The sequence below is a fragment of the Lampris incognitus genome, chromosome 12 (genome assembly GCF_029633865.1).
Source record: "Lampris incognitus isolate fLamInc1 chromosome 12, fLamInc1.hap2, whole genome shotgun sequence".
NCBI lineage: Eukaryota > Metazoa > Chordata > Actinopteri > Lampriformes > Lampridae > Lampris > Lampris incognitus.
Genome location: NC_079222.1, coordinates 25,392,243 through 25,416,735, shown reverse-complemented (window position 1 = coordinate 25,416,735; position 24,493 = coordinate 25,392,243). Strand labels below are relative to the sequence as shown.

The 24,493-nt window shown below is 43.0% G+C and overlaps 3 protein-coding genes across 3 annotated transcripts in view; 2 read left to right on the top strand and 1 right to left on the bottom strand.

Annotated features, from left to right (window-relative positions):
* Positions 1–4,961: 4,961 nt before the first annotated feature.
* On the top strand, positions 4,962–7,175 carry mlana (melan-A). The gene is made up of 4 exons (XM_056291228.1): positions 4,962–5,050; positions 5,231–5,327; positions 6,400–6,507; positions 7,107–7,175. Exons 1-4 carry the CDS (start codon positions 4,962–4,964, stop codon positions 7,173–7,175), a joined length of 363 nt encoding a protein of 120 aa, XP_056147203.1.
* Positions 7,176–7,647: 472 nt separating this feature from the next.
* Positions 7,648–19,179, bottom strand: LOC130121580 (uncharacterized protein KIAA2026). Its single transcript, XM_056290426.1, has 11 exons — positions 19,112–19,179; positions 17,358–18,107; positions 16,278–16,478; positions 14,514–16,150; positions 14,215–14,276; positions 13,938–14,027; positions 13,197–13,312; positions 12,837–13,036; positions 11,204–12,699; positions 10,654–11,092; positions 7,648–10,517 (listed from the first exon to the last, which is right to left on the bottom strand). Exons 2-11 carry the CDS (start codon positions 18,065–18,067, stop codon positions 8,539–8,541), a joined length of 6,930 nt encoding a protein of 2,309 aa, XP_056146401.1. The 5' UTR covers positions 18,068–18,107; positions 19,112–19,179; the 3' UTR covers positions 7,648–8,538.
* Positions 19,180–20,272: 1,093 nt separating this feature from the next.
* The window catches only part of LOC130121935 (E3 ubiquitin-protein ligase UHRF2-like), an 86,045-nt gene continuing 81,824 nt past the window's right edge, over positions 20,273–24,493 (top strand). Inside the window, exon 1 of the mRNA XM_056290917.1 lies at positions 20,273–20,539. Coding sequence (XP_056146892.1) covers positions 20,387–20,539 — 153 coding nt within the window. The 5' untranslated portion in view covers positions 20,273–20,386. The remainder of the gene's footprint in view (positions 20,540–24,493) is intronic.

The following is a 24,493-nucleotide window of genomic DNA, read 5'->3' as shown; positions in this document are numbered from 1 at the left end:
CGCCCCAGCTACAGTTGGTAATGAAACGTTTCAGGCCTCTCTAATTATTTTGAGGTTATTCCTCGTGCTTTGTTTACCTGTATTTCTCGTGTTATCCTGTGCTAATCGCTGTCTCCTCTCGTGTGGTCAGCATCATCTCCCACATGCTTATCTGCCTGCCTGCCTTCGCCAGCCATCTCCCCTCTTATTTTGCCACCGTTACCTTAAAACAAGACCAAGAGGTATTTCCCTAACAATGAACTGGGGAGTGACTTAGCAGACAATTGATTTAAGGTGGGTCTATATTTTAAGTGTGGGAAAAAGTTACCAATGTAATGTAATGTTCATAATCACACCTCAATACTGAAACCATAGGTTCTTAAAAAACTACAGCGGACGGTTGCGCTGCAATAGCTGTTACAGCTCACGTACCTGGTTTTTGTTAATACAATTATGGTTTAACTCTATAAGGCATCGTAGCTGTGTAGTGGGGGTAAACCAATGCTTTCAGAGTGAGACAGGTCTTTAGTGATAAAGTATAAACAAAACTAGGTCAAAACCTAGTATATGGCTGGACCGTGTATGGTCAATGTTCAAAATTGTGGCCAGTTTGTTACAGGGATAGTCAGTGGTAGTGTCTATAATGTGAATTCCTGGATATCAAATGTTCATCTTCAATTAATATTTGTTGTTTAAGTGTACTGAAGTAGCATATCACGATATAGTTAAGCTACGTTCCATTAAAAAAAAGTTATCAATGCAGTTGCAGACTGATGGATGTTTCTGACCTCTGTGCTGTATATTTTGATGGTTGTTTTCAGCCAATCCTGGGAGGAGCACAAGTTCCACCTGCAACCGGTTCTACAGCGAATCAGAGCGGCTGGCCTTACCATTAACCCTCACGGTAAGGCCTCACGAGTGTGCTGTTGCAGTTTTATTTGTATAGCTCAATATCACAAATTACAAATTTGCCTCAAGGGGCTTTATAGCGACACAACATCCTGTCCTTAGACCCTCGCATCGGATAAGGAACAACTCATTAAAACAAAAAAGAAAGAAAAAAGAAAAAGAAAAAGAAAAAAACCTTTAACAGGGAGAAAAAAATAGGAAGAAACCTCAGGGAGAGCAACAGAGGAAGGATCTCTCTCCCAGAACGGATGACGTGCAATGGATGTTAAGTTTGCACAATTTACAGAATACAACACTGAAAGTGGATAACAGAATTATAATGGAATTATAAAACATATGAAGAATATGACGAGGAGGATGCCGATACCAAGCAGTGTCCAGGCGCCACCGGAACAGTCCAGGACCTGAGCCACGCGACCAGCATCGCCATGTAAAAAAAAAGACAAAAAAAAAAGAAAAGACAAAAGTTAGTCACACATCTCAGTGAGAGAAGGGTATTTAAAAACAGGATAACAAAATTATATGGATCACAATAAGAACAGTACTTTCCACGCATATCTTGGGATGTTTGAAAGAGAACTTAATTTCATTGTAATTATAACTATTCTAATGATCTGTTAACTCCCCCTCCTCTTTCATCTGTTTCTATCTGCAGATGTCTCTCGTTTTTCTAAGACTCACTCTGCGTTGACAGGCGAATGGCTTGCGGCCGCTGATAGCGCCATGCATTGTGCATCACTTGCAACCGCTATCTGCCCCGTCTCAAGATTCACAAAAGATATGGCGCTAATCATACTACCGTGCAAACACGCCCGTAAAGTTTTAGCAGCCCTTGTTTTGCATCTGATTGCAATCATCCATGTGGCAAAGTATAAAAGGTGGCTTTGCGCCAAGAACACAGTAAGCTGGTTCAATGTCTTCCTTGATATCAGCAAGAGTTGTTAGACCTGGCAACCTGTATCCGCCAATGATTTCGGTCTCCGTTAAATCAAAAAGCAATATTCTCCTGCGAAATATCCGCTCACGGGCATGACGATGCCTTAGCCTGGCTGCCATCACTGCTGCCATGGCCTCTGGAAAGTCTGGACGTCAATTACCGCCAACTCTCTGAACACGCTAATTTTCACTCCAACTGCTTGTGGCTATTTGCGCTGGTGTTTTTGAATTGGACTTTTTTCTTTTTTTTCTCAACGAGGCTCATTTGCATAGAAAGGGGCCAATTTGGCACCAAATGTACCTATTCATATTTCCCAGTTTAAATAAGTGCAAATAGCACCGGAGCACCTTGCTTGGCAGCGCAGTTATGGGCGCATTTCACCCTTTGCGAGTGCTTTGAGAATTGCAGGTGTCTTTTTGTCTTATTTGTGCAGGTTTGTGCAGCCGTAAAAGCCGCACAATCCTTTTTGTGAACTTGCCAGTGACTTGTTTTGTTTGAGTGGTTTTTATTTGGGGTGCTGTAACTTTGAACTCTCTCTCACGCTTCTCGGCGCTCGGCCGACCAATCGCGTAACTTCAGTGACGTTACTGGTCACCTGATCCAGCGGCCCAATCGTGTCAGACATGATCACTGGGGTCGGTCTAAACCTCTGATCTAAAAAAAAAAAAAGACTTGGAACGAGCAACTCGCGATATGAAGTGAAGCCGGCATGGGCGACTTGGCGGCCATCTTAGGTAGACCAAGAAGCGATCCAATTGCGTTAGAATTGCCAGCTAAAATGTTGAGTTGCGGCGCATACTAGTGCTCCAACTGCACAGGGTCGAAAAAAAGTGGCAATTCAGATAATATAACATTTCACAAGTAAGTACCCTTTTTTATTTGACTCTTGCATTTAAGATGTCATAGCAACTGCTGTTTTAAGATGCCTTGATTTGTCAAAATGTTTTCCCCGAGCTGGCTCCTCAGACGAGTGCGTGAAAGAATGACAACAGAGCGGTCCGCCCGCGAGGGAGAGAGCGGTGCGTCCTGGCTTCATCAGGCCGTTGCTCGCCATCGCTGCAACACGCTAGCTCGCTACCTAAGAAAATGACAGTATACTAGGCTACTTTACGATCACCTATATGTGCAAGCAAGACTATTAAACTTTCCAGTGAGTCTGTTGTTTCGCAGCTTCTTGCCAGCTAGCTTTGCAGTGCTTTCTTTGCCAAGACGATGCAGTCGTATCTTGCAATAATTACAAGATTACTTTTATAAGATTAAAAACATGATTATCCGTGACAGCAGTGTCGAACATGTGAGGAGCCAGCTCGGGAATTTTTTTTTACAAATCAAGGCATCTTAAATCAGCAGTTGCTATGTATGGCATCTTGAATGCAAGAGTCAAATAAAAAAGGGTACTAACTTGTGAAATTTTATATTACTTGAATTGTCACTTTTTTCGACCCTTTGCGGTTATAGCACTTGTATGCTCCGCAAGTCGGCATTTTAGCTGGCAATTGCAATGCAATTTGATCGTTTTTGCTCTACCTAAGATGGCGCCGATCAAGTTCAACTGGCCCTCATAAATTGGTGGCACGGAATTATGGGTTGCGCGATCCAGTCTTTTTTTTTTTGTAGATCAGTGGTCTAACCATGATCACTTAGTTATGCTAACGGTGGTCGCTCAGTCAGTTAGTCAGGGACATTCGCGTTTGTAGGAGCAGGCCAAAAACCACTTTGGTTGCGCAGTAAAAGTGTAGAACTTTCTTTTGATGACAGCAGTGGGGATCTGTTAGGAACGCAGCAGATTTCACAGAAGTCCTGTAAAAAAAATGACATGGTAAGGGCGTCCGGGTGGCGTGGCGGTCTATTCCGTTGCCTACCAACACGGGGATCCGGTTTGGTCAGGCGTCCCTACAGACACAATTGGTCGTTTCTGCGGGTGGGAAGCTGTATGTGGGTATTTATACTGGTCGTTGCACTATAGCGCCTCCTCTGGTTGGGGGGGTGACTGGGGGGGAAAGCGTGATCCTCCCACGCGCTATACGTCCCCCTGGCGAAACTCCTCACTATCAGGTTGAACAGAAGCGGCTGGTGACTCCACATATTGGGGGAGACATGTGGTAGTCTGCAGCCCCCCCCCCCCCGGATCAGCAGAGGGTGGAGCAGCGACTGGAACGGCTCGGAAGAGTGGGGTAGTTGGCCAAGTGGGGAGAAAAGGGGAGGGGGATACATGGTAAGAGGACAACAGGCGCTCACATAGAGTGCAAGTAACAATGCAAGTTAACCCATCTTTTAATCTTAAGGAAACTGTTGGCTGAGCAACCTCTCACAATGCAAAGCGACTATATTTAAACTTAAACCAGTTCATCTAATCCATTTACACCGACCTTTACACATCCTTATCTAATCATCTAAAATGACCGAAATGAAAACTTGTTTGCAGCCGCGCGGATTAGAGCATATTAAATTGTGTTCTCCACTTCTTCATCCGAAAGTCAGCAGACTTTATATTTCACAAGTCTTTTAGAGGTTTTTTTCTTTGGTGAAGGCCGCAGGGTTTCACGCCAATTACTCTGCTTCAATGGACTTAACCATCAGCCTGGAATGCGCGTGACGATCATGGGAACCCTGACCCTTCACTTCTCTCCTCTGTTTTGGGAGGTGAGGGTATTTCAGCAGAGGAAAGAGTGAGTTTAGAGAACTAATACTCCCAAGCAAACCAAGTGAGAAGAACTTTTCTCCTCCGCAATTGAATTATCTAATCTGGGTAAGTAGCTTTCTGGTAATGCAATACCGCTGACACCTCATTGGATGATTTATATGTAAACTAATTAGATGCTTTTCCTATTTGTTAGGCTTTTTTTCTTTTCTTTTTTTAGTTCAGTAGATTATCGCCAAAATCTTCATGAACATTTCATATCGGGAGGGCGGTCGTTTGGCAATCTGTAAAGAACTAATTTGGTCTAATGAAAGCACTTGATTTGTTTTTGAATTTTAGTTTCTCTAGTCTATAGTCTGCATTTCACTTCAAATCTGCGTTATTTTGGGGAGATTGTGGGACGATGATAATTCAGACCGAGTCTCTGTCGTGTTTGGTGCGTTCTCCTAATATATCCTGTTTAAACTACTAGATATTAATTTGAATTTTAGGTGGATGCCGTGCAATCGCACTGAAGGGATGCCTCGCGGGGACTTCAGCATTTATTTTGCCGGCAAGCGCGGCGGATATGTCAGAGCTGAGGAGTCAGTGGCTTTTCTTTATTCTTCTTTTTTTCATGATATACGCATTAACGTGAAGTCTCTGATAGCGCTATACGGTAATGAGAATATGCATATTTTTGATGTTTTCGTTAACGAATGTTAGTTGACGGTGTGGTTTCTGTGCTTGGTATCTGGCTTGCTCTATGTTGTGGCAAACCGCAGGGCAGTGGGAGTAGCTTTGCTGGTGGTCATTTTGGCAGCTGTCCTCATCCTGGGCTGCTGGTACTTCCGGCGAAGGAGCGGCTACAAAATGATTAGAGTAAGAGGCTTTTTCCTCCACGTTCATTCCGTCACCAGACATTTGTCAATTTTCCCCTGGCAACTTGGTTTGCAACAGAGACAGTTCCCATGTATAGTTTCAATGTACCGGTTGAATCAACTGCTTAAATGGCGCAATTAAACTAAAATAAATAACAAAATAGAATAATAAAAATAAATAAATAAATAAATTATATATATATATAAACTTTGTTAAAAGAAACACTCAACGGTAGGGAAAGTGCTCAACAAATAAGGAGCAAAATAACCCAGTGAGTCAAGTAAATTCTGTAAATTCTGTTTCATGCCTTAAGCAATCGTCAGCTGGCATGAAACAGGCTTGTACTGTCTATTAAGGAATTTACTTGACACTTGACTCACTGGATTATATATAAATTATATATAATAATATTATAAAAAATAAAAAATAAAACTGAGCAAAGCCAAAATGGCATCCAGTGTAATTTTGTGGCAACGGTTATTCCTGAAATGACAAAGGTGCATATGAAAGAAAAGTGGACTAACAATTAAAATGTTCAAATTCTACGTTTTTTTTGTTTTTTTTACAATGGCTGGTTTATACAGTATTCTACAAAATGTCTCTTGCTCAGATGTCTTGATGCATGCTCAGTAATCCAGGTAAGAAAATCAAAGATGACACGTATCTGTCAATACACATTGTGTCCAGATGAACTGATTCAACCTTCTTTGAATCTCTTGATCAGCGTTTCCTATACACATACCCTTATAGCAGAACCAGGTTTGACACTAGTTCAAAATGTTTATGCGAACAACATGAAAAATCTCACCGAATCTTTGCATATTTCATGCATGCTGTTAAGAGATCTCCACACTGGTTGAGTCACATCACCTGACAGATTATAGCCTGAATATTAAATGCTGTGTTGATATCGAGCCAAGAGCAACACATTTTAGAAATGTTTTTAAATTTTATCACCTCCTTTTTTTTTACAATAGTGCCCCCTTTTCATCTTATCTTTTAGTTCTCCCCAATCATTATTTTCCTTTTTTTTTATCCACCTCTTTATCTCCCTCTCTTGATCTGTCTGCAGAGTCCCAGGACAGGGTCACCAGGCTACACACGTGGTCAGTACAGTGAGGCAGGACCCTCAGCAGATAACAAGATGGCTCTTAGTGACTTTGGCAACCTCCGATCTGTGGTAAGAGACAGGAAACTAAACAAACCTTCACTTTCCCCTTACACAATCTCCACCTTTTCTAACTCAGCATATTCAGAGAGTCAGGTAAGAGCTGATGATCAGGATTGTTGGACCTTGGGAACGCAACAGCACGTCGAAATGGTAAATCCAACACATTGGGGCATCTTTTCCCTGAATCAAATTTTTTCGTCTTAACCTAATTCTTCACCAGTGATCATATATTAGGAGGTATAAAATGTATACTCACTTTAACTAAAAACCAATTACACAGAGTAGCTGTTCACCACAAAGCTTAAAGGCAGTGAGCACAGTATGGAGCACGTGAGGCTGATACAATGGATTTGTGCGAGAGATTATTATGTCATCAGACTAGAGGATTAGAATTTCTCATTCTCAAGGGAATTGTGTGTATTTGCACGTGTGTGCGTGCGTGCGTGGGAGGAAGGGGGGCAAGGTTTTTCACTTTGAGTAGGTTATTAACAGAAAAAAATGGAAAAGAAAAAATATCAAATGAAACTTCACATCAACATCTCTTGCAATAGTTTCAAGAAGAGTCCATCTTTTGAGTATTTAACAGTATCTTCCTCTATTATTTGCAGATTCCTAATGCTCCTCCTGCCTATGAGAAGATATCATCTGGGCCACTACCACCTCCATATTCCCCCTGAAGTCCTCTGGCTTTTCATGAAAACAAGCAAATACTGTCTTCCAATTTCTGAACTTTATATACTGTCATTTATTCAGTGTCATTAAAAACCTTCTTTTTTCCCCCCTCCATCAAAAAGACATGCATGTTAGGGTTGATACTCCTTCCTGTGCCCCTGAGCAAGGCAATTGAAAGAAGAACTGGAGTTGGTCCCTGGGTGCTCCAGCTGCCCACTGCTCCTGTACAATAGGATGGCTTAAATGCAGAGAACACATTCATTGTAACCTAAAATGACAAAATAAAGTGGCTTTCCTCTCCTTCATTTTATAATATCTGCAACCTGCTTGACTGATGACTACTTTGAACATCACTGATCATAAAAAAAAATCATGTATCCCATCTAATGCATCCCATCAATATCCCATCTAATGCATAAATATTAAAATTAAATCTTTAAAATATGCATTCAATATTTTATTATGTAAAATGTCAGTATTCATTTGAAAACAAAAAAACAAAAACTATCAAGTGTATCCAGTTCATGCATACAATGTATACTCTAGGTTGTTTCAATAGTATTCTCAAAGAACCAGGCTAGACTGAAGCTCCTGACACACACTCGTAGGGGACAGTTGCATTGTTTATTCTCATGCAGAAATGTCCACATTTATTCAATGAAAATGTATTCCCTAAATATTTTTGAAAATTTTTTATGGTAAAAATAAATAAATGTAACTTCAAAAGATTTATATGGGCTCAAACATGTATTACAAATTCAACTATCAGTTTACTTATAATTCTAAAATATGTTTTATTGTTCAGTTACTGGTTGAAAAAAATGAAAATGTTACAGAATTTGGTTACTGACACACAAATGCTGTACTGTGTTGTTGCAAATGACATAAGATAAAGCAAGTTGTGCCAGTTTAATTCTAATAAATCACCTGCTGAACCTGTTTAAAACGTAAATGAAATGTATTACAAATACTTTCAGTTGAAAGCCATTTCCTTTTCTTTGCCAATATATTGATTTGTTACAACTTTTATTATTACTGGCCATGAATTAGAGAAAAAAAAGTCAGCAAACATTCATCTGTGGGAAACCCCCATTACTTTTACATAGGAAACTGGACAACCATCACAGTATAACTTTCCTGCCCACTGTCTTGAAATTAACGAATGGACAGCATCATCCAGCCACAAGGTTTAACCTTCCAACCATATCTTATACATTTTTCAGTGTTGAGTCCAACTACAGTGGAAAAGTAGTTTACTGACTAACCCAAGGACCTCTGGAAATAATGGTTACAAGCCCTCATAATACTAAGCAGATGGGAAATCAATTGTGTCAGATTCTTCTGTCACATTTTAGCTGGCTCAAAGTCTTAGCTCACTGTGCTACTTGTGCCTGCTTGTGTAGGCTGTAGAGAGGAATTATTTGTGAGAGGGTTAGACAGTACTCCACCAGTTGAACTACTAGTGGAGACCACCAATTTAGCCAGTGGTTTGGGGCAAGCTGCCAGGTCAGCAGGACAGAGTGGGCCTTGTACTGTGTTCAAAACTGCACCATCTGGACTGATGAGTAGCTTGGATACTACATTGGTAGGCTGAGCTGGGGCAGAAGCCTCAAGAGAGGGCTTTCCGAGTTCTTGACTGGCCAGAATGATTGATGGGTGGATGTTTGTTTTTATTGATCTTACTGGTTGACCCAGAGTCATTAGTACAGTGTCACTGGATGAAGACATGTTCGCCACAGGAAATTTTTGAAAATTATTGGAGACACTTCCGATTGGTAAAACTGTAGCTACAGGCAGTGACTGCATCCTGGGCACTGTGCTCACTACAGGTGGGACAGCCACTGTTGGCAGTTCTTGTGTCCAGGTGCCTTCTAGTGTTGGCTGCACAACTGTTGCTGTTAATGTGTTGTTAATTCCTGTGTACAATGATGCCTGTTGTATCGGGGTAGCAGTGGAAGATTCTGGAATTCTATGCACTTTCTGCTGGGGTTGTATGCCTGGGCTCAGGGTAGCTACTGACGTACTGGTTAGGGCAGGGGTAGCAGAAGCTAGACCTTGTGAGCCTGATGTTTCTGAAGGCGGAACTATGGTAGGGAGGATTGAGGCTTGAGCCGGCAGAACTGGACTGGGCAGAGTAATGGCAGGTGTACTGGGTAAGACATGTGAGGATAAAGGAGATGTTGGGAACCTCCTGGTTGGTGAGAGGGTGGATGTAACAGGTGAGCAGTGAGCTAGTGTAGGCGTGCCAGCAGGTAACTTGACTGTAGGCAGTGCTGGGCCTAAAGCTGGTGTACTGGTAATCACTGGTGTGACTAGGGCTGGTGATCTATTTAGCCTTGTTAGGGCTGAGACCAAGGTAGGTGCACCTACAATAGGTGATGCTGGGTCTTGGGAAGATAGTCTAACTGGTGTTATGTTGGGAGTAGCTGCTAGCACGGGTGATCCAATAGTAGGTATGCATGCTACAACAGGTGAGCTTAGGGTTGGCCCACCAGGCAACCTGGCTAAGGATGGTCCAGGTAATGCTGGTTCTTGCAGGGCAGCAGTGACTGGGCTGGCAACTTGGAGTGGAGATACTGTCGTAGTGGTAGGGGTACTTGCATTAGGCACTTGTGGTGCAGGGCTAGAAATTATTAGGACATGGCTGCCTGGTCCCAACCCTTGGGCAGGAACCACAAATCGTGTGTTGTTGAGGATGATCTGTGTGCCAGCAGCAAGGGCTGTAGTGGTGTTAATGACTATCCTCTGTTGGATTGTGCTAGTTGCAGTTGTGGCAGAAACACATGTGGTGGTGGCAGCTGAGAAAAGGTTGGTGTTACCAGAAGTAGTGGCAGGCTTTACTAAGGAAGCAGATTTATGGGTGACAATCGAAGCAGTTTGAGGGGCAGGTATGACTGGTAGAGAAGCCCTGCCAATCCCACCTAAAGACTGGTGAAGCAGGGTGGTTGGTGTTGTCTTGGATTGGCTATGCTGAGCTGTGGTAGTGATTTGAGCAATTGTGTTGTTAGATAGGAGGCCTTTGGTCACACCAAGGTCTTTCTTAATGATGCATCCTGGAGCTGGAGTGACAACAGATGACACAGACTTGGACGAGTCAGACTGTGGGATCAGGGTAGGGGAAGAGATACCCTGGAGTTGAGGGCTGGTGATCAAGGCAGAGGGAGAGGAAGTTTGGGCAGGACTGCTGGTGGTCATATTGGAACTCTTGACCAAGACCAGTCCAGTGGTTGTGGCTGTCAGAGGCCCCGTCTTAGACACTGATATTGATGTCCTCTTAGAGTTAGACTGTGGAAGGTCACTGATGGTCGGTCCGATGCTTGTTCTGCCTGGCAGGCAGATCTGAACACCTGCAGATTTGATCATTCAACAAAAGTAGGCATTAATAAGTAATATCACAGAAAAAAAAATTGGTTTCCTAAATCAAATTCAGAATTCTAAAACATGATGCAATTATTATTATGATTATTCAATAAACTGGCTCACCTGAAGGCATGGTTATATTCTTGATCTTGGACAATGAGCTGATATTGCAAGCAGGTGGGCCAAGGCTCAAGCCTATTTTCAATGCTTCACTTGACAAGGATGTGGCCAGTGGTTGTGCAGTTGCCCCTGTCGTGTGTGTCTGATTTGGAATTCTGCTTTCCATGGAGGTAGTGGTGGATGATGCTGCTGAGGTCTGGCTGATGAGCATGACTCTTGAACTTGGAAGTGGGGTTGTGGAAGAGGAAGTGACCTTTGCTACAGCTACATTTGAGGAGGAAGAAGAGGGAGTAACCAATATAAATTTGCTAAATTGTGACAGCTCATCTGTACCAGCCCGTTTCGTACCAGGTTTGTTGATTAACTGTGTCTGTGTGGAAACAATGGGAGTACTGGAGCTGCTAAGTGATGGCACAATCACAGGGCTTTTTACTAGTGAAGCCTGCAGATGGGAACTGGCAGCTGATGTTTGTGCTGTTTGTCCACTCTTTGATCTTGCTAGAGATACCTGTGAGATGTTTTGTCCTTGATGTTGTCCTTTGTTCAAGGTAACAGTGGTGCCTGTGATCTGGTTCCTTGGGCCTGGAAGGGGAATGTTACCAGTGACTGCAGTGAGCAGTGGAGTTGCAACAGTTGAGAGAGATTTTAATACTGAAGGGATTTGCTTCTGAGACTGGGCTTCTGAGATGTTTGTCGTTGCTGGGATTGCGCAAGATGAAGTGTTAGAGGGAGCAGACGGAGAAAGGGGAGGGGATGTTTTGGACACTAAGAAGGCTTTGAACTGAGGTGATATAGTGATGATAGGACTGTTGGGCAATGTCCCAGGTGCATTTTGGTCTGAGGAGGTTTGGACTTTCACAATGCCTGTGTTGCCGCCTCTGGTGGTAACGAGAATAGACTGTGAATCACGAATACACACCGTCTTTAACTCCTGTTTAGGGTCTGTGGGTTTAACAGCATCTATAGAAACTGCTTTGGTGGTAGTGCTGGGTGACATGACCCTTTGTGGTGTGCTGCCTTGGGGCCGACAGGTCTCTGCCACCATGAGGCCTGCTGTGTTTAGCGAGTTCTGCTGACAAGAAACAGAAGGAGATGGGGTCCTCATCATCCTGTTATCTGTTAGAGGAGCTACCTCCTGAATAGGGATTCTGCTATCTGGAATGGTGAAACCAGGCACACTGGTGGACATACATAAAGGGCTGGTCACTCTGGGAACATGGGCCTGGGTGTTATTAGACTGTTCTTGAGGTTGGGATCTCCTTCCCTCTGTTTTCTGAATGAGAAGGTTTGAGGGAAGAATAACCACTTGCTGCATGATTTTCTCCCCAGTGTTCTGATCAACGATGGGTTGAACAGAGATCTTGACTTGGTTGCTGTTGTCTTTGCTTAGAAGGTGGCCCAGCCCCTCAGATACTTTATAAACCACTTGGACAGGACTCTTTGGAACAGCCATCTGGGTTGGTTTGGCCTGCAAAGCTTTTGGAAGAGCTGTTGTTGAAGTAGCTTTAACTGGTAGTTCATCTGCTTGTATCTGCTGTGGTCCTTGTGTGTCCATCTTTTGGGAGTTCTGCTGTGGCTGAGATGGACACGTTTGTGCTTGTAAGGATTTTGTGGGAACCACTAAAGAAGAAGGCAGAAAGGTGCTCTGCCCAGCATTACTACTATCCTTCAGGTAGTCAGCAGGCCGTTTCATCAAGGTCACTTTGTTTCCCACACTCTTGGCCAGCAGGGTGGGGATGGGCGTATAGCCCTTAGGTAGTCCAATGGTAGTGTGCAAGATAGTGGGCCTGAGTGCCAGTGAAACCTTAGATGGAGCCGCTGTTGCCCATGCTCTGTTTGAGTCCTTACATTGGTCATTTATATCTAGTTCACCTCTGGGCCCCAATTCAGACTCAGGAGTAGAAGTCGGCTTGTCATTTCCTGTCTGACCTCTCTGAAGCAGGTTTATATCTTCTGTACTGTATGGAAGGTGTTTATGTTGGCGGTTTGTGGTAACCTGGGTCGCAATGCTCCCTCCTATGGACTCAGGCCTAAATTGTCTGGAACCTGCTGTAAAAATAATCATCAATGTTTAAACACTTGTTTTGTGAATAAAAATAACTCTTTTTTGATAAGAACTTTTAAATATTTGAATGAACCTTGTGAATGCTTGTAAGAAAATAACACATTCAAGTTGTTACTATTACCTCCAGTCCAAAGGCTTCTGGGAACTGCATGCTCTAGTTCTTCCTCATCAACCTCTCTATATTGCTCTGGGAGGGAGCACACCTCCCTCCCTATGCCCCTCTCTTCATCATCTGATGACGATGACAGACACTCTTCACGCACAAAGTTGTTGTAGTCTGGATGCTTCTTGAAGTCATCATATTCCTTCTTCAAGCGTAATCTGATGTGTACAGCACAAGAACACAGCCAGAAAAAAATATTTTCCTCTTTCTTACTATCAAATTTAAAATTGTTAAGTAATATCAGGATAATACTACAGATTTTGGTACAGAATAATGCTACCATCTGGAAAATGCAGCTCTACATATAAGTGAATTTACCTGTTCCTTTGGTAGGCCTTGGCCAGTTTGGGCTCCCATGGTGAAAGTTCATTCAGTAGTCTAATGAGAGTGATGTGGAGATCCTTAACTGCTTCTCTCTTGAAATACCACCGGCCCTACCAATAAAAAAAAAACAAACCCAAACCAAACAAACAACAACACACAGACAGCTGTTCAGTCATGTCACTGACATGAAAAAAGAGAAAAAAAATAATTATTCCTTACAGGAAAATTTCACTGATGGTTTTGCGCATGTGTAATCAGTACTGATGAGTAATGTAGTCAATATTATGTATATTGACAGAGAAATCAGTGTTCCCCTGGTCACAAAGTCTTCCCCAAAGTGCATGCATGTACCAGAATGCATTGTGCATAAGCTTCTCTATCCTTGTCCATAACATTCTCTGTGCTAGTGTTGTGGGATGTCATTTCCACCATTGGAAGCGTAGCATAGCTGAGAGGAGTAGATTAGAGTATTCGAAACCCTGCTACACTGGAATTTTTTCATCTGCCAACTGATGCCACAATGTCACTTGGTGGACAGAAAAAATCTTCCACTGTCACCTCAGTGACGCAGAAACGATTTGGAACAACTGCATGTGTTTTTCATGTGCTACCCCTGTTGCCGATAGACAGAGATAAGATTGACAATCAGCAAATTTTCCCCTTAAGTTGCTCTATATAGAGTAAAGGTAAAAAATAATGACTACAACAATCCACAGAACTCTGAGAAATGCTGACCGATCTCTTTTTGGTGCTCTCCAATTCGTCAAGCTCATCCTCTGTCTTGCTGATCAGATCTCGCAACTCTTCAAGACTTGTGCACACCAACTACTCAGACCAAGAGGAAGACACACAAATACAGAAAGCCAAAAGGACAGCAAGAAGAAGAACAGAGGATAGAACATATTACAAGATACACACGCACGTTAGAAATACAAGAGCATGGGAAACAGTAGAAACAAATAGAGATGCTGCTGAAGAAAAACAAATTGTATTGCATTAAAAGTATGACTACCTTAAATGATGGCTCAGTTGGGGGTTCATCTTTTATTTTCTTTGACAAGTCAAGTTTTTTTCCTGTCAGAAATACAACAACAGTCTTAATCTTATTTGAATAATAACGTTCACATGTTCATCAAGGAGACACCATATTCAACCCAAAAAAATAATTTCAATATCGTAAAAGACTCTGAGGGTTCTAGGAAAATATATAGTGAACCATACAATTTACACGCTAGTGAATTAGCATATAATTATATCTTCACGGAGCCAATTTATTTGTAGTGGAACGAACAGAACTTTTTTTTTTCTCACCATGTTTTTGTCTTTTCCTCTTGTCTTTTCTCTTGATTGCTGTGACAGCTCTCTGAATGGTGGTCTTGACAGCCTGAGTCTGGCAGGGCCTTGTCCTGTCCAGACTCCACAGCTGCTTGTGCTCACCCCTCACTGTCAGCAGCTGCTCTCTCTCTCGCTTTTTCTTCCGCCTTTTTTTTTTAGTCTTGATCTTGTCACTCACCCTCTCTTCACTAGAGTTTTGAGTGCTCTCAGATGACAACCGTGCTGCATGCTCTGAGGTACCACAGCAACAGTTGTGCTCCTCAGACTCAAAGTTAACAGTGTTGCTCCTAAGAAATTCTAAACAAGAGCACATCCGGTGTCCCAGGTTGGGTCCTTCTCCCTCCACTTTAATGTTTGTTGCTCTGGCTGGTGAGGCCAGGTTCTTCAAGCGGGCAGGGGACTTGCCTGTATAGCTATGCTCTCCTACACTCAAGCAGGGCTCCCGTGTCTCTGCTGTAATAGTGCGCCCTGAGTCTATTGAGCAGCCCAGCTCCTGCTTTATCGTGAGTTTATTAGGATGACACTCAAACTCTGATGGCTCTTCCTTCAAATCTGTGCTCCTTCCACTTCCTCTGAGAGAGTTTTCAGAGTGTGAGGAAGAGATGGAGATAGCGTTTACTATCAAGTTGGATTTAGAGTCTTCATTTGAGTCATCCTCATTAGAGGATCCTGAATCGGACTCATCCTCCTCCTTCGGTGACCATGAAATGAAATTCTCAGCCTTCTCCCTATCCCCGTTTTCCCTTTCGAAAACTCTGGGTTTCTTTGCCCTCTCCTGCCCAGAGTCTTCAGATTCCCTGGTTTCCATGGATGCCACATAGGAAGCCCCATCATTTTGTTTTACCCCATCCTTCAATCCATCTGACTCTTCAGCCTCTGCCCTTGGCTCAATTTCAATCCTCCTCACCCACACAGACGGGAAAGGGAAAGGAGGGAGTGTGCTGGGACTCTGGCAGTAGATTCTCAAGTCTGCCCCACAGAAATGTGGGAAGTGTATGAAGGCATTCTCCATGCTGTCATAGCCCAAAATAGATTCCCTACACTCATGGATGGGCTGAGCCAGCACAGCATCCTGCACGTCCTTTTGTGTCTCATACACATTGTCACACAAGCCCTTCAGAAGCCATACTCGCTGGTAAAAGGGAAGCAGGTGGAAAGGTGTCTCCTCCAAGGGACTCTCCTCCCCCACCACGCTGAAGAACTGATGGCATAGCCCTAGTTGTTCAGCTCGGGTTGGCTGATCATGCGAGACCCCAATAGCACGATACCAGCCTAGGACCCGCTGCCTGAGCTCTGACTCCCAGCGGCGGTAGGGCAAGGCTGGTCTGCGGTGCAGAGTAGCCCTCCTCTGAGGTGGGCACAGCAAAGAGGTCATGATCTTGGAAAGAAAGGGGCTGCAACGGGGCATCAACAGACAACGTTCAAGCTCAAAGAAGATGATCTCAGGGAGGTTAAGGGCAGTCTGGGCCAGGCATAGGAAGTGTCCAATGGCAGGAAGTTCCCATAGGGTGTCTACATGGTGAGGGGAGGCCAGTGACAACAAATTCTGCTCCCATTCTTCCACCTCTTTTGCTGACATTTCTTCAGCCTCTTTCTTCTCCAGCTCTCGCTGTCTACGAAGCCAGGGAATAGACATTAATGGTGAACTTATTCAATTTTATTGCAGTGACTACATTTCCATTAATACCTTAGCATACTATAGCAGAATTTATCATTCCTTTCTGTTACATACTCACTCACCTCCTCTCCTCCTTGGCTCTTTGTTGTTCCTCCAGTCGAAGGGTTTGGACCATTATGGATTCGTGCCCACCAACAGTAATTGTAGACAGGCTACGAGGTGCTGACCTCCTCCTGGTGGAAGTGCCCCCAGAACTCCGCTCCTCTTCTACACCAAAACGACCCTTTGAGGTCACTGCCAATGTTGTCTTTTCTCGCAAGACCCTAGTTTGACAAATGGAGAAGAGAGAATTGTTACTATGAGGAAAGATCTCAAATGGGTCCCACTGATTCACAGCGGCTGCCAGGGTGACAAAATGAATATATGCATATCAATGGCTCCACCATCATATTTACTTAACAGCTATTCAACCTTCAGTGTCTCATAGATAACATCAACATGTGATGTGATGTTATCTATGAGATTATTTGAACTTTTAACAACTTAGTTTCAATATGGCTGTCACAGTGACAAAATGAATGTGTGCATATCAATGGCTCGGCCATCACATTTACTTAACAGCTATTCAACCTTCAGTGTTTCATAGATAACATCAACATGTGATGTGATGTTATCTATGAATGTAATTATTTGAACTTTTAACAACTTAGTTTCAATAAATGACTTTCACTGCAGGGGAGGATACATTGGAGGGAATGTAAATACACTGTAGGAAATGGAAAAACGCTCCTGAAAAAACAACCCTCACTCTAACGTACACAGATGATTATGATTAATAATTGGTTCTGCCAGATCCTTACCCTGACCTTAAATACTCCAAACCCAAACCTAAACTTAAATATCTCTCATCTAATAGCTAAATATAAACCACCTGTACTAAATTTTTGATGTTGTTTACTAATTAATGCGAGCTTAAGTGTTGAAAAGTGGCAACTGTTTAAATAATATTTGCCAATGACCTGGTCTGCATTCTTAAAATTATTTCATGCCTTGGCTTTATTAGTGGTTTATATAAATGGATTTAAAGCTATAGGCTGGGAATACTTTTGCTGTCAAGCAAAATTAACTTATGAGGTGTTGAACATATGAAGCAACTTGCTCAGTGATTTAGTGGCATAGCTATTATATTTTGTTTTGTTTACCTGGACAATAATGTAAGTTTCTGCTCCAACATAATTTCCAACTTCTGGGCCTGTTTGGAGACCCAGTGGTCCACTCCGTGGTAGCGGTAGCAATTCTCCAACATTAGCCTGAAATCTGCAACAAATTGTGTGATGGTCTCATATTCCTGGCTGACAAACTTCTCCTCCATCCTGCGCAGGCACATGGACTGTCTGAGCTGAGCCTGGCCCCGCCCCCGAACTCCTTCAATGCCATGCTGGGCCTCCAGGTAACCAATAGGATGGAGGAATGGGCTGGTGATTCCTTTGTGTTTCTCCAGCAGAAAACCAGTAAATATCCTGTAAGCTTGCTGGACCTCATAGTTCATATCCTCTTCAAAGCTGGTGCTGTTGGTAGAGATACAGACCTCAGGCAATGACAGGTCACTGGTAGATATCTCTGACACTCCTTCGTTGTTAAGTGCAATATGATGACTAATGTTGGCAACATCTCTGCCGCTCCTATCGCAGTGAGACTCCACCTCAGTTTCAATCTCACAGTTGCCATTACTGAATTTTGCTACAGCTGTGACCAAGTCTGTGCATTCAGTGCTGATGTTATTGTGTACTGGTTCAGAAGAGGACATAATGAGGACATTGGACTGCTGGGACCTTGAGCTTGAATCAGCCACAGTCAAGTCCTGGCTGGAAAACAGCTGTTGATTACATGTTGAGACGGCTTCATCTGTCATATTCTCGTGGCCAGCGGAGATGCAAGTCAGGTGCAGGCACCTGATGTGAATAACAGTTGTTACAATGGTCGTTAGAGTGTTTCACAGTGTTAACTTTTAGTTAACATGCAGACAATTTAAGGAGGGGGGGGTGCTAGTATATGGTATCAGAAAATCTACTATGAAGGTTGGAAAGCCTAGACCACTGAGCATCGCTTGTTCTATTCTGTGTTATTCTATTGTAAGGAGCTGACATTCACCGGAACTTTTCCGATCTGGTGTGATCGTAGACCTAGTAGCTTTACCTCCCTAGTAAAGTAATTACCAGAGTTAATTGCGAGCATAATTCTGAAAATCAAATCAGCTACCAATATTACTCAAAATTTGTCATACCATCTCTAAAAATGTCACGTTCCAAGCTGTGTTCAATTTAACAGCAAATCAACTTTCCCCGTCCAATCTCAACCAATGCTTCTTTCAGCGCAACAATCGGATGCCTAGCTTTAAATTAGCGAGAGGTTAGCAAGCCAGCTAACGGCAACGAACAAACACAACAAACTGACAGCAGAAAGTTGGAAAATCTGTCGCCTGTTTCGGCATCTACTGAAAATCGCCCACTGCGTCTCCGCGTCTGATCACGTGTTAAAACGAGGCCGTGACAAGCTGGCCGGGCAGAGAGGTAGGATTATTTTATCAACAAACCTCGGTCGTTTTCAGCGCGGCTCCACGCTACTTTAGCAAGCTTAGCAACCGCGGCAGTTCGCTAGGGAGGTTCGGCCGGTTATTGTCTCCAGTGTGAGGCCTCCGAAGCGGCGTCGGTTATGCATTGCTGAAATTGTGATACTTGGGTATTTGACGTAAAAACCCCCCCACACGGTCATCCCCACCTAACAAGTGCACGGAGCGATGCCAGTGACAGCAAGTTGGCTACACAAGCGTTAGCCCGAGTAGCTGACCATCCGACAACAGATTTCAGCTCATCGTTAATAGCCCCCCGGCTAACCAGCTAGCTGTAGCGAGTTGACAGCTACTTTATAGCTCGTAGACATGGCTGTTTGCTTTTACTTTTTTTAGGAGAAAAAGTACGTCGTGTGGTAGAAATCCGTGAACAGCTGGGTTTGCGGATAGAAAATAGTTACTCTGGCTGGCTGGAAGAACACTTGGTGCGCTGTCCGTGACCACCCCTTCCCGTGCCCAATGCAAATGTGCGCAAACTGACGTAGTCGTGTGTCGTACAGAGACTGTATTTCTGTTTATAATGCTGATCGATACTCTACTTGTTCACTGGGCTTGCTCGTTTCTTCAGCCTACAATGGTTTTTTGACACATTATTACCTTAAGCCAAATACAACAAGATGCATTATTGATGAGACACGGGCTGTACTTTTTTTTTTCTCTTTAATTTTTGCATCACGTAGAACAATGCAGAAAAAGTAGATAGCAAAAAAAGATCAGTTTAACGGCGGTTTATAATTCTTGTGAGTGGCAGGGACATCTTTTATCCAGATGACTGAAAACCCACCTGTTTCCATATTAAACCGATAGGTGGCGCTAAATAATAAAGAAACGCTCCAGAGGAACATGTACGTAATGTTGTGGTTGGGTTGTGTTGGCGACATGAGTAGTCTGTTTATGTGGAATTGGGGGTTGGGGAGAAACTGAGGAATGTTTACCCACATTAAACTTAAATATCCCACATAACACCGGGACCAACGATTCTATTATAAAATACGTCTTTTTGCATGCCATAAATTTTTTGTTGTGTTAAACATCAAATCTTTTAAAAACCCTCTCCTAAACCCATCATTGTTGCAGCTAACTGTGAAAACACAACATATGTAGTTTAGATAATACAAACTGTAAAGTGCTGCAAATAAACTAACCTAACCAGCTAACCGTGCATCCTGACTGCACGGCGAATCAGGGCTGGGCATTTGCACATGCAATGAACATGGGACAATGCAAAACAACAACCACATTAACGGCGATAAAAAAAACAACCAACACAACACAGTCACTCTCTCAACTTAATTCATCGAGTAGTGTGGCCTATCTGCACGGCCATTAGCAGATTCGTCTGATTATCTTTGTCATGCGTCACAGAGGAACTGTGCCTTTAATTGCAAATTGTTCTCGCTTAAACGTTATTTCGCGAGATTTGCTTGGCGCCGCGATCCCCATGTGAGACACCTCCTGCATGAACCGTTCTACCCTGCAGAGAAAAAGCAATGGAGCACTGAAACGTTTACGATTTTACCTCCCTTTCCCCCCCTTAACCCTTGTATTCGCTTTCATAGCATACAATATTTATTTTTTAGCGGAAGCGGGGGCGATACAACGATGTGGATTCAGATTCGCACTATAGACGGGAAGGAGACGCGAACCATTGAGGATCTTTCTAGACTGACCAAAATTGAGTCTTTACGGTTGAAAATTCAGGAGATCTTCAATGTAAACCCGGAGCAGCAGCGGCTGTTTTACCGGGGAAAGCAGGTAAAAAAGCGTTTTCCTAGCGTAAGGTCATGCAAGTAGTCGATTTTGTGCTTTGCAGAATTTGGTGCTTAAGTGCGAGGGGCTTGTTAAGTGTTAAGGACCCAAGCTTCCTGTTTTGATAGGAATTTGCCAATAGTTCTTGCGCAAGAGCTGGGGGGGAACGCCGTTTGCCACCCTTAAAAACGATGATGCCACATCATCCATCACCTGTCACCTTATGTTGCACTGTTGCAACTGAGTAGATGCATGCAACAATGCCTTTAAGACATAGACATGTTTGTTTACATTGCCGAGAGAATAGAACATCGCCCTCTACGTCAAATATCAGCCTCTGCTCTCCCACATACAAAGAAGGCGATGCAAATACCCTGCCTACATCGCTCGCTCGACATGTGTGTTGCCCCACTCGTACAGAAATCTATACCACAGGGCTGTTTCAAACGTCTCGCACGTGCAACTGCTAAAGGTGTTTTCGGCGTATCTACCCAGCTCTTGGACGGCATATCCCTTTTTGTGACGTTTTATGCGGCGTATGTGTGTTTGTTGTGGTGATGCTAACAATAATTTAAGTGAGGGAGGGGAGAAAGCGTGGCTCCACGTGCCCTGCCATCCATGCAAGTGGAGTTGTGTTTACACCAGCGTGCCTCCGTGCTGACCCTCCCGTCTTCACTGCACACTTGGAGAGGGCTATCCTCAGAAAGATACCTGAAATTGACTAGCTTTGAATGTTACACAACCTTCAATTTTGGCACTGCATAATAAAAAAATTGAAAAAAATATCTATAGGCCCATAGACCTAGAAAGATGGTTTTGAGATTCTGTGTGCACAACATTATAGTCATAGTGGTCAAATTAGTTGTGAGTTTCTGTGTGCACAACATTATAGTCATAGTGGTCAAATTAGTTAGTTTTGTCTGTCGACCTAAACCGTTTCCGGCTGAAGTTGTAATGTCTTTGTCCCTACCAGTATCCATCGTCTCTCTCATAACAACATCCTACAATTGCATGCATTTCTTGCATGCATACACACATACAGTGCATACATTGGTAAGGGTATAACTTAACATGTGGTCATTCAGGGCCGTGCAAAACATCTACAGTGTAGAGGGGGGGGGGGTATCTTTGAGTCATATTTAATACTAACAATGTAAAATGAGAATTCACAGACCAAAATATTTTTGCCAAGAACAAAAGCGGATGGGAAGACTTTCCACTTTTGACAGAGTAGATTTATTGCTGGCAGAGTAGATTTATTACTGGCTCACCTTGTTGAGTCAGCAGTTGTCTACTGTGCTAACATCATAACAGAAATGCAATTATTCATACTGTTATAAACTGTTTTTAGTCTGCTCCTTGTTCCAGCTACATAGGACTGAGACCACTAAATGCCAGCACTTTGAGACAGTGATATAAAGACTATAATATCTTTCCCAGGTGTGTGCGTGCGTGTGTGTGTTTGTATGTGTGTGTGTGTGTGTGTGTGTGAGTGTGTGTGTGTGTGTGTGAGGGAGACAGTGAGAAAGAGGCCTGCCTGTAGCATGCATGTCAACATGTTGCATGGGGCGTATATGACTAATCAACAGCCTTCATTTTACTAATTTAGTCATAGTATTAAGCACTGAGGTAGCCATGAGGACACTTGATGGTTTTAGTGTGGTGTCTGATATCATAGTTTGAATAGTAACCCACAAGGAAGTGACCAAGATCATCACCCCCCACCCCCACCCCTAACAGGAGCCAGCTCAACAAGCCAACAAAAACAATTGTTCTCGAAATTTTTGCGTTTAATCACACTTTTCCTTTCTATAAAATGTCATACAGATTTCATGGCCAAAGGAATTCACTCACGTACCACTCGTGTCTGACCTTTGTGTAAAACAGAAGTAGTAAAGTCTGATTAATATATTATTTAATAGTGTTCAAATAGGACGTGACGGTTAAAGTTTCCTCCTTTTAAGTCAAAGGACGGATTTTACTGTGTACTTATGGCGAAGCACATTTCGCTGCTGAGAATGTGCTGCTTTTTTAGCGGTGCGGTGTATCAAAGTAGTTATTTTCAGAAAGGAACCATTAAAGGCCAAATATATGTTTTGGAAAAAAACAGAAATGGTTTAAAGTTTGCGAAATTTTGCAAAAATAATTACAAGAATCTCCTGGGAATCTAATGAGTTTCGGAGAAGAATATTAGGGAGACACTAATGACGTTTTAGAGAACTAAAATGTAGATAGAGGCATTTGAGTTTTATGATACTGAACTAGTTAAAACATAAAACAGTTCGCCGGATGCATTATTGACATGGTTCTCGGCAGTTGTGCACATTCAAAAAGCGAAGCCTTCTCAAAACTCAAGGACAATGCACCGTCATTCATTTGAAAGCCAGGCAGGGCCTTACTTAAAAAAACAACTTACTCAAAAAACTTTTGTGATAGCAGCAAAGAAATGACTGGTGTCCATGCTATCCAGGGCTGAGGTTTAATTTCATTTCAGACCCGTGCTTCCTCCATCTCACAGGAAAATAAAAGGGCAGGGTTGATTGGGGGGGGATTTCCATGTGCTAAGTAGCACATGGAATGAGGCATCGACACGTAACATGCACTAGCTAGCGCGCTTAGGTTCACACACACACACACACACCCACACACACATACACACACACACACACACACATGCACGCACACTGGTAAACTCAACCTAGGATATGGCCAGAGTTGCAGAATAACCCAGTCTGAGTCCCTTTCAAAATGGCGTCTTGTTTTTCCCCAAAGCTCGCTGCGCCTGTATGCTCAATAGTTCATAGACATGCATGCCCTTGATGTGGGTCTCAATCTAACAACCTCACTTTTTCTGTTTCAGCTTTACTTTTCTGTACATGCCCGCTTTGTGTTTTTACCTTATCATTGACAGTATCTTAGACACAGGCTTCATAGACCGTAGAGCCCTGCTGCTCGATGCCCACTTTCTTTTTGAAGGCCTCTAATTTGATAGCTTTAAATTGTTTACCCTGCCTAAGAAAGTGTGTTAAGTGTGTATTTTTTAAAGGATTTTGTCAGATTTCCCTCCTAGAGATAAAAGTCTGCAGGTTCCTTATACTAAGGGATATTAAGGGAGCAACTGGTTCGAACCAGTGGTTTTCTCAACATTAGTTGAGTCAAAGCACTGCTGATGTTTCTCGTTGTATTTGGACAGTTGGTGTGCTCTCAAAGTTGTTGAAATTTAATTTTGCTTGGAGTAGAGTTTTGGGTTGATTTTTATCTTATTTTCTCAAATAGTGGGCCCTTGTTGCATGTTGGGCTTTCATGGTGTTTTTGCAGGGAAGTAGACTTGGCTGCAGCCGTGTATGCACTCAAACACACCCTTCTCCTCCGAGAGGCACGCTGGACAAAGCAGGGCGCTGAACCTTAGTGACGGAGGCAGGCAATGACCTGGAGTCAGATTTCATGGTGCATGTCACTCCCAAACATTTCCAAGTTTTTACTGAAGTATCCTCGGCTTATTTAAGTGGTCATTATAGCCTTTCTATTTGCCGTCTATCTGCTGTAAGACCTGAAATGTGTAAAGTACGGTTTCCACTGCTGTTCTCCATCTGGGATACTGGTGCTCATAGTCGAAAACTGCTGCTCTGGCTACGATACCTGCTTACACTACCATTTTCCATGTTTTTTTTCCATATAATTTTTTCTGTGGTGTTGACGTGAAGTAATTTCGCCTCTCTGCAGTTGGTTGTGTTAGATACTGCTCATCAAAAATGCTCTTATATTCCTTTGCATGTTAAAACTAAACAGCACATACAATAAGTTGTGTAAAACAGACAGCTAAAATCGAGTCAGGGAAACGTTTTGAAAAACAGACCGTCATCTACTTAAAAATGTGATCTGCTTGAAAGTTGGCCAAAGGATTCGGTGAGCCGTCGAGAGTGCCACGATAAAAACAAAATCCTTTATCTCCACTTGCGA

Bases quoted from the DNA above. Each gene is read 5' to 3' on its own strand.
- mlana (XM_056291228.1), top strand. From the start codon at position 4,962: ATGCCGTGCAATCGCACTGAAGGGATGCCTCGCGGGGACTTCAGCATT. The intron at 5,051-5,230 runs GTCAGTGGCTTT...GGCAAACCGCAG, and splicing joins GGATATGTCAGAGCTGAGGA to GGCAGTGGGAGTAGCTTTGC. The intron at 5,328-6,399 runs GTAAGAGGCTTT...ATCTGTCTGCAG, and splicing joins GCGGCTACAAAATGATTAGA to AGTCCCAGGACAGGGTCACC.
- LOC130121580 (XM_056290426.1), bottom strand. From the start codon at position 18,067: ATGACAGATGAAGCCGTCTCAACATGTAATCAACAGCTGTTTTCCAGC. The intron at 14,277-14,513 runs GTGAGAAAAAAA...TATTTCTGACAG, and splicing joins GAGGAAAAGACAAAAACATG to GAAAAAAACTTGACTTGTCA. The intron at 12,700-12,836 runs GTAATAGTAACA...TTATTTTTACAG, and splicing joins CAGAAGCCTTTGGACTGGAG to CAGGTTCCAGACAATTTAGG.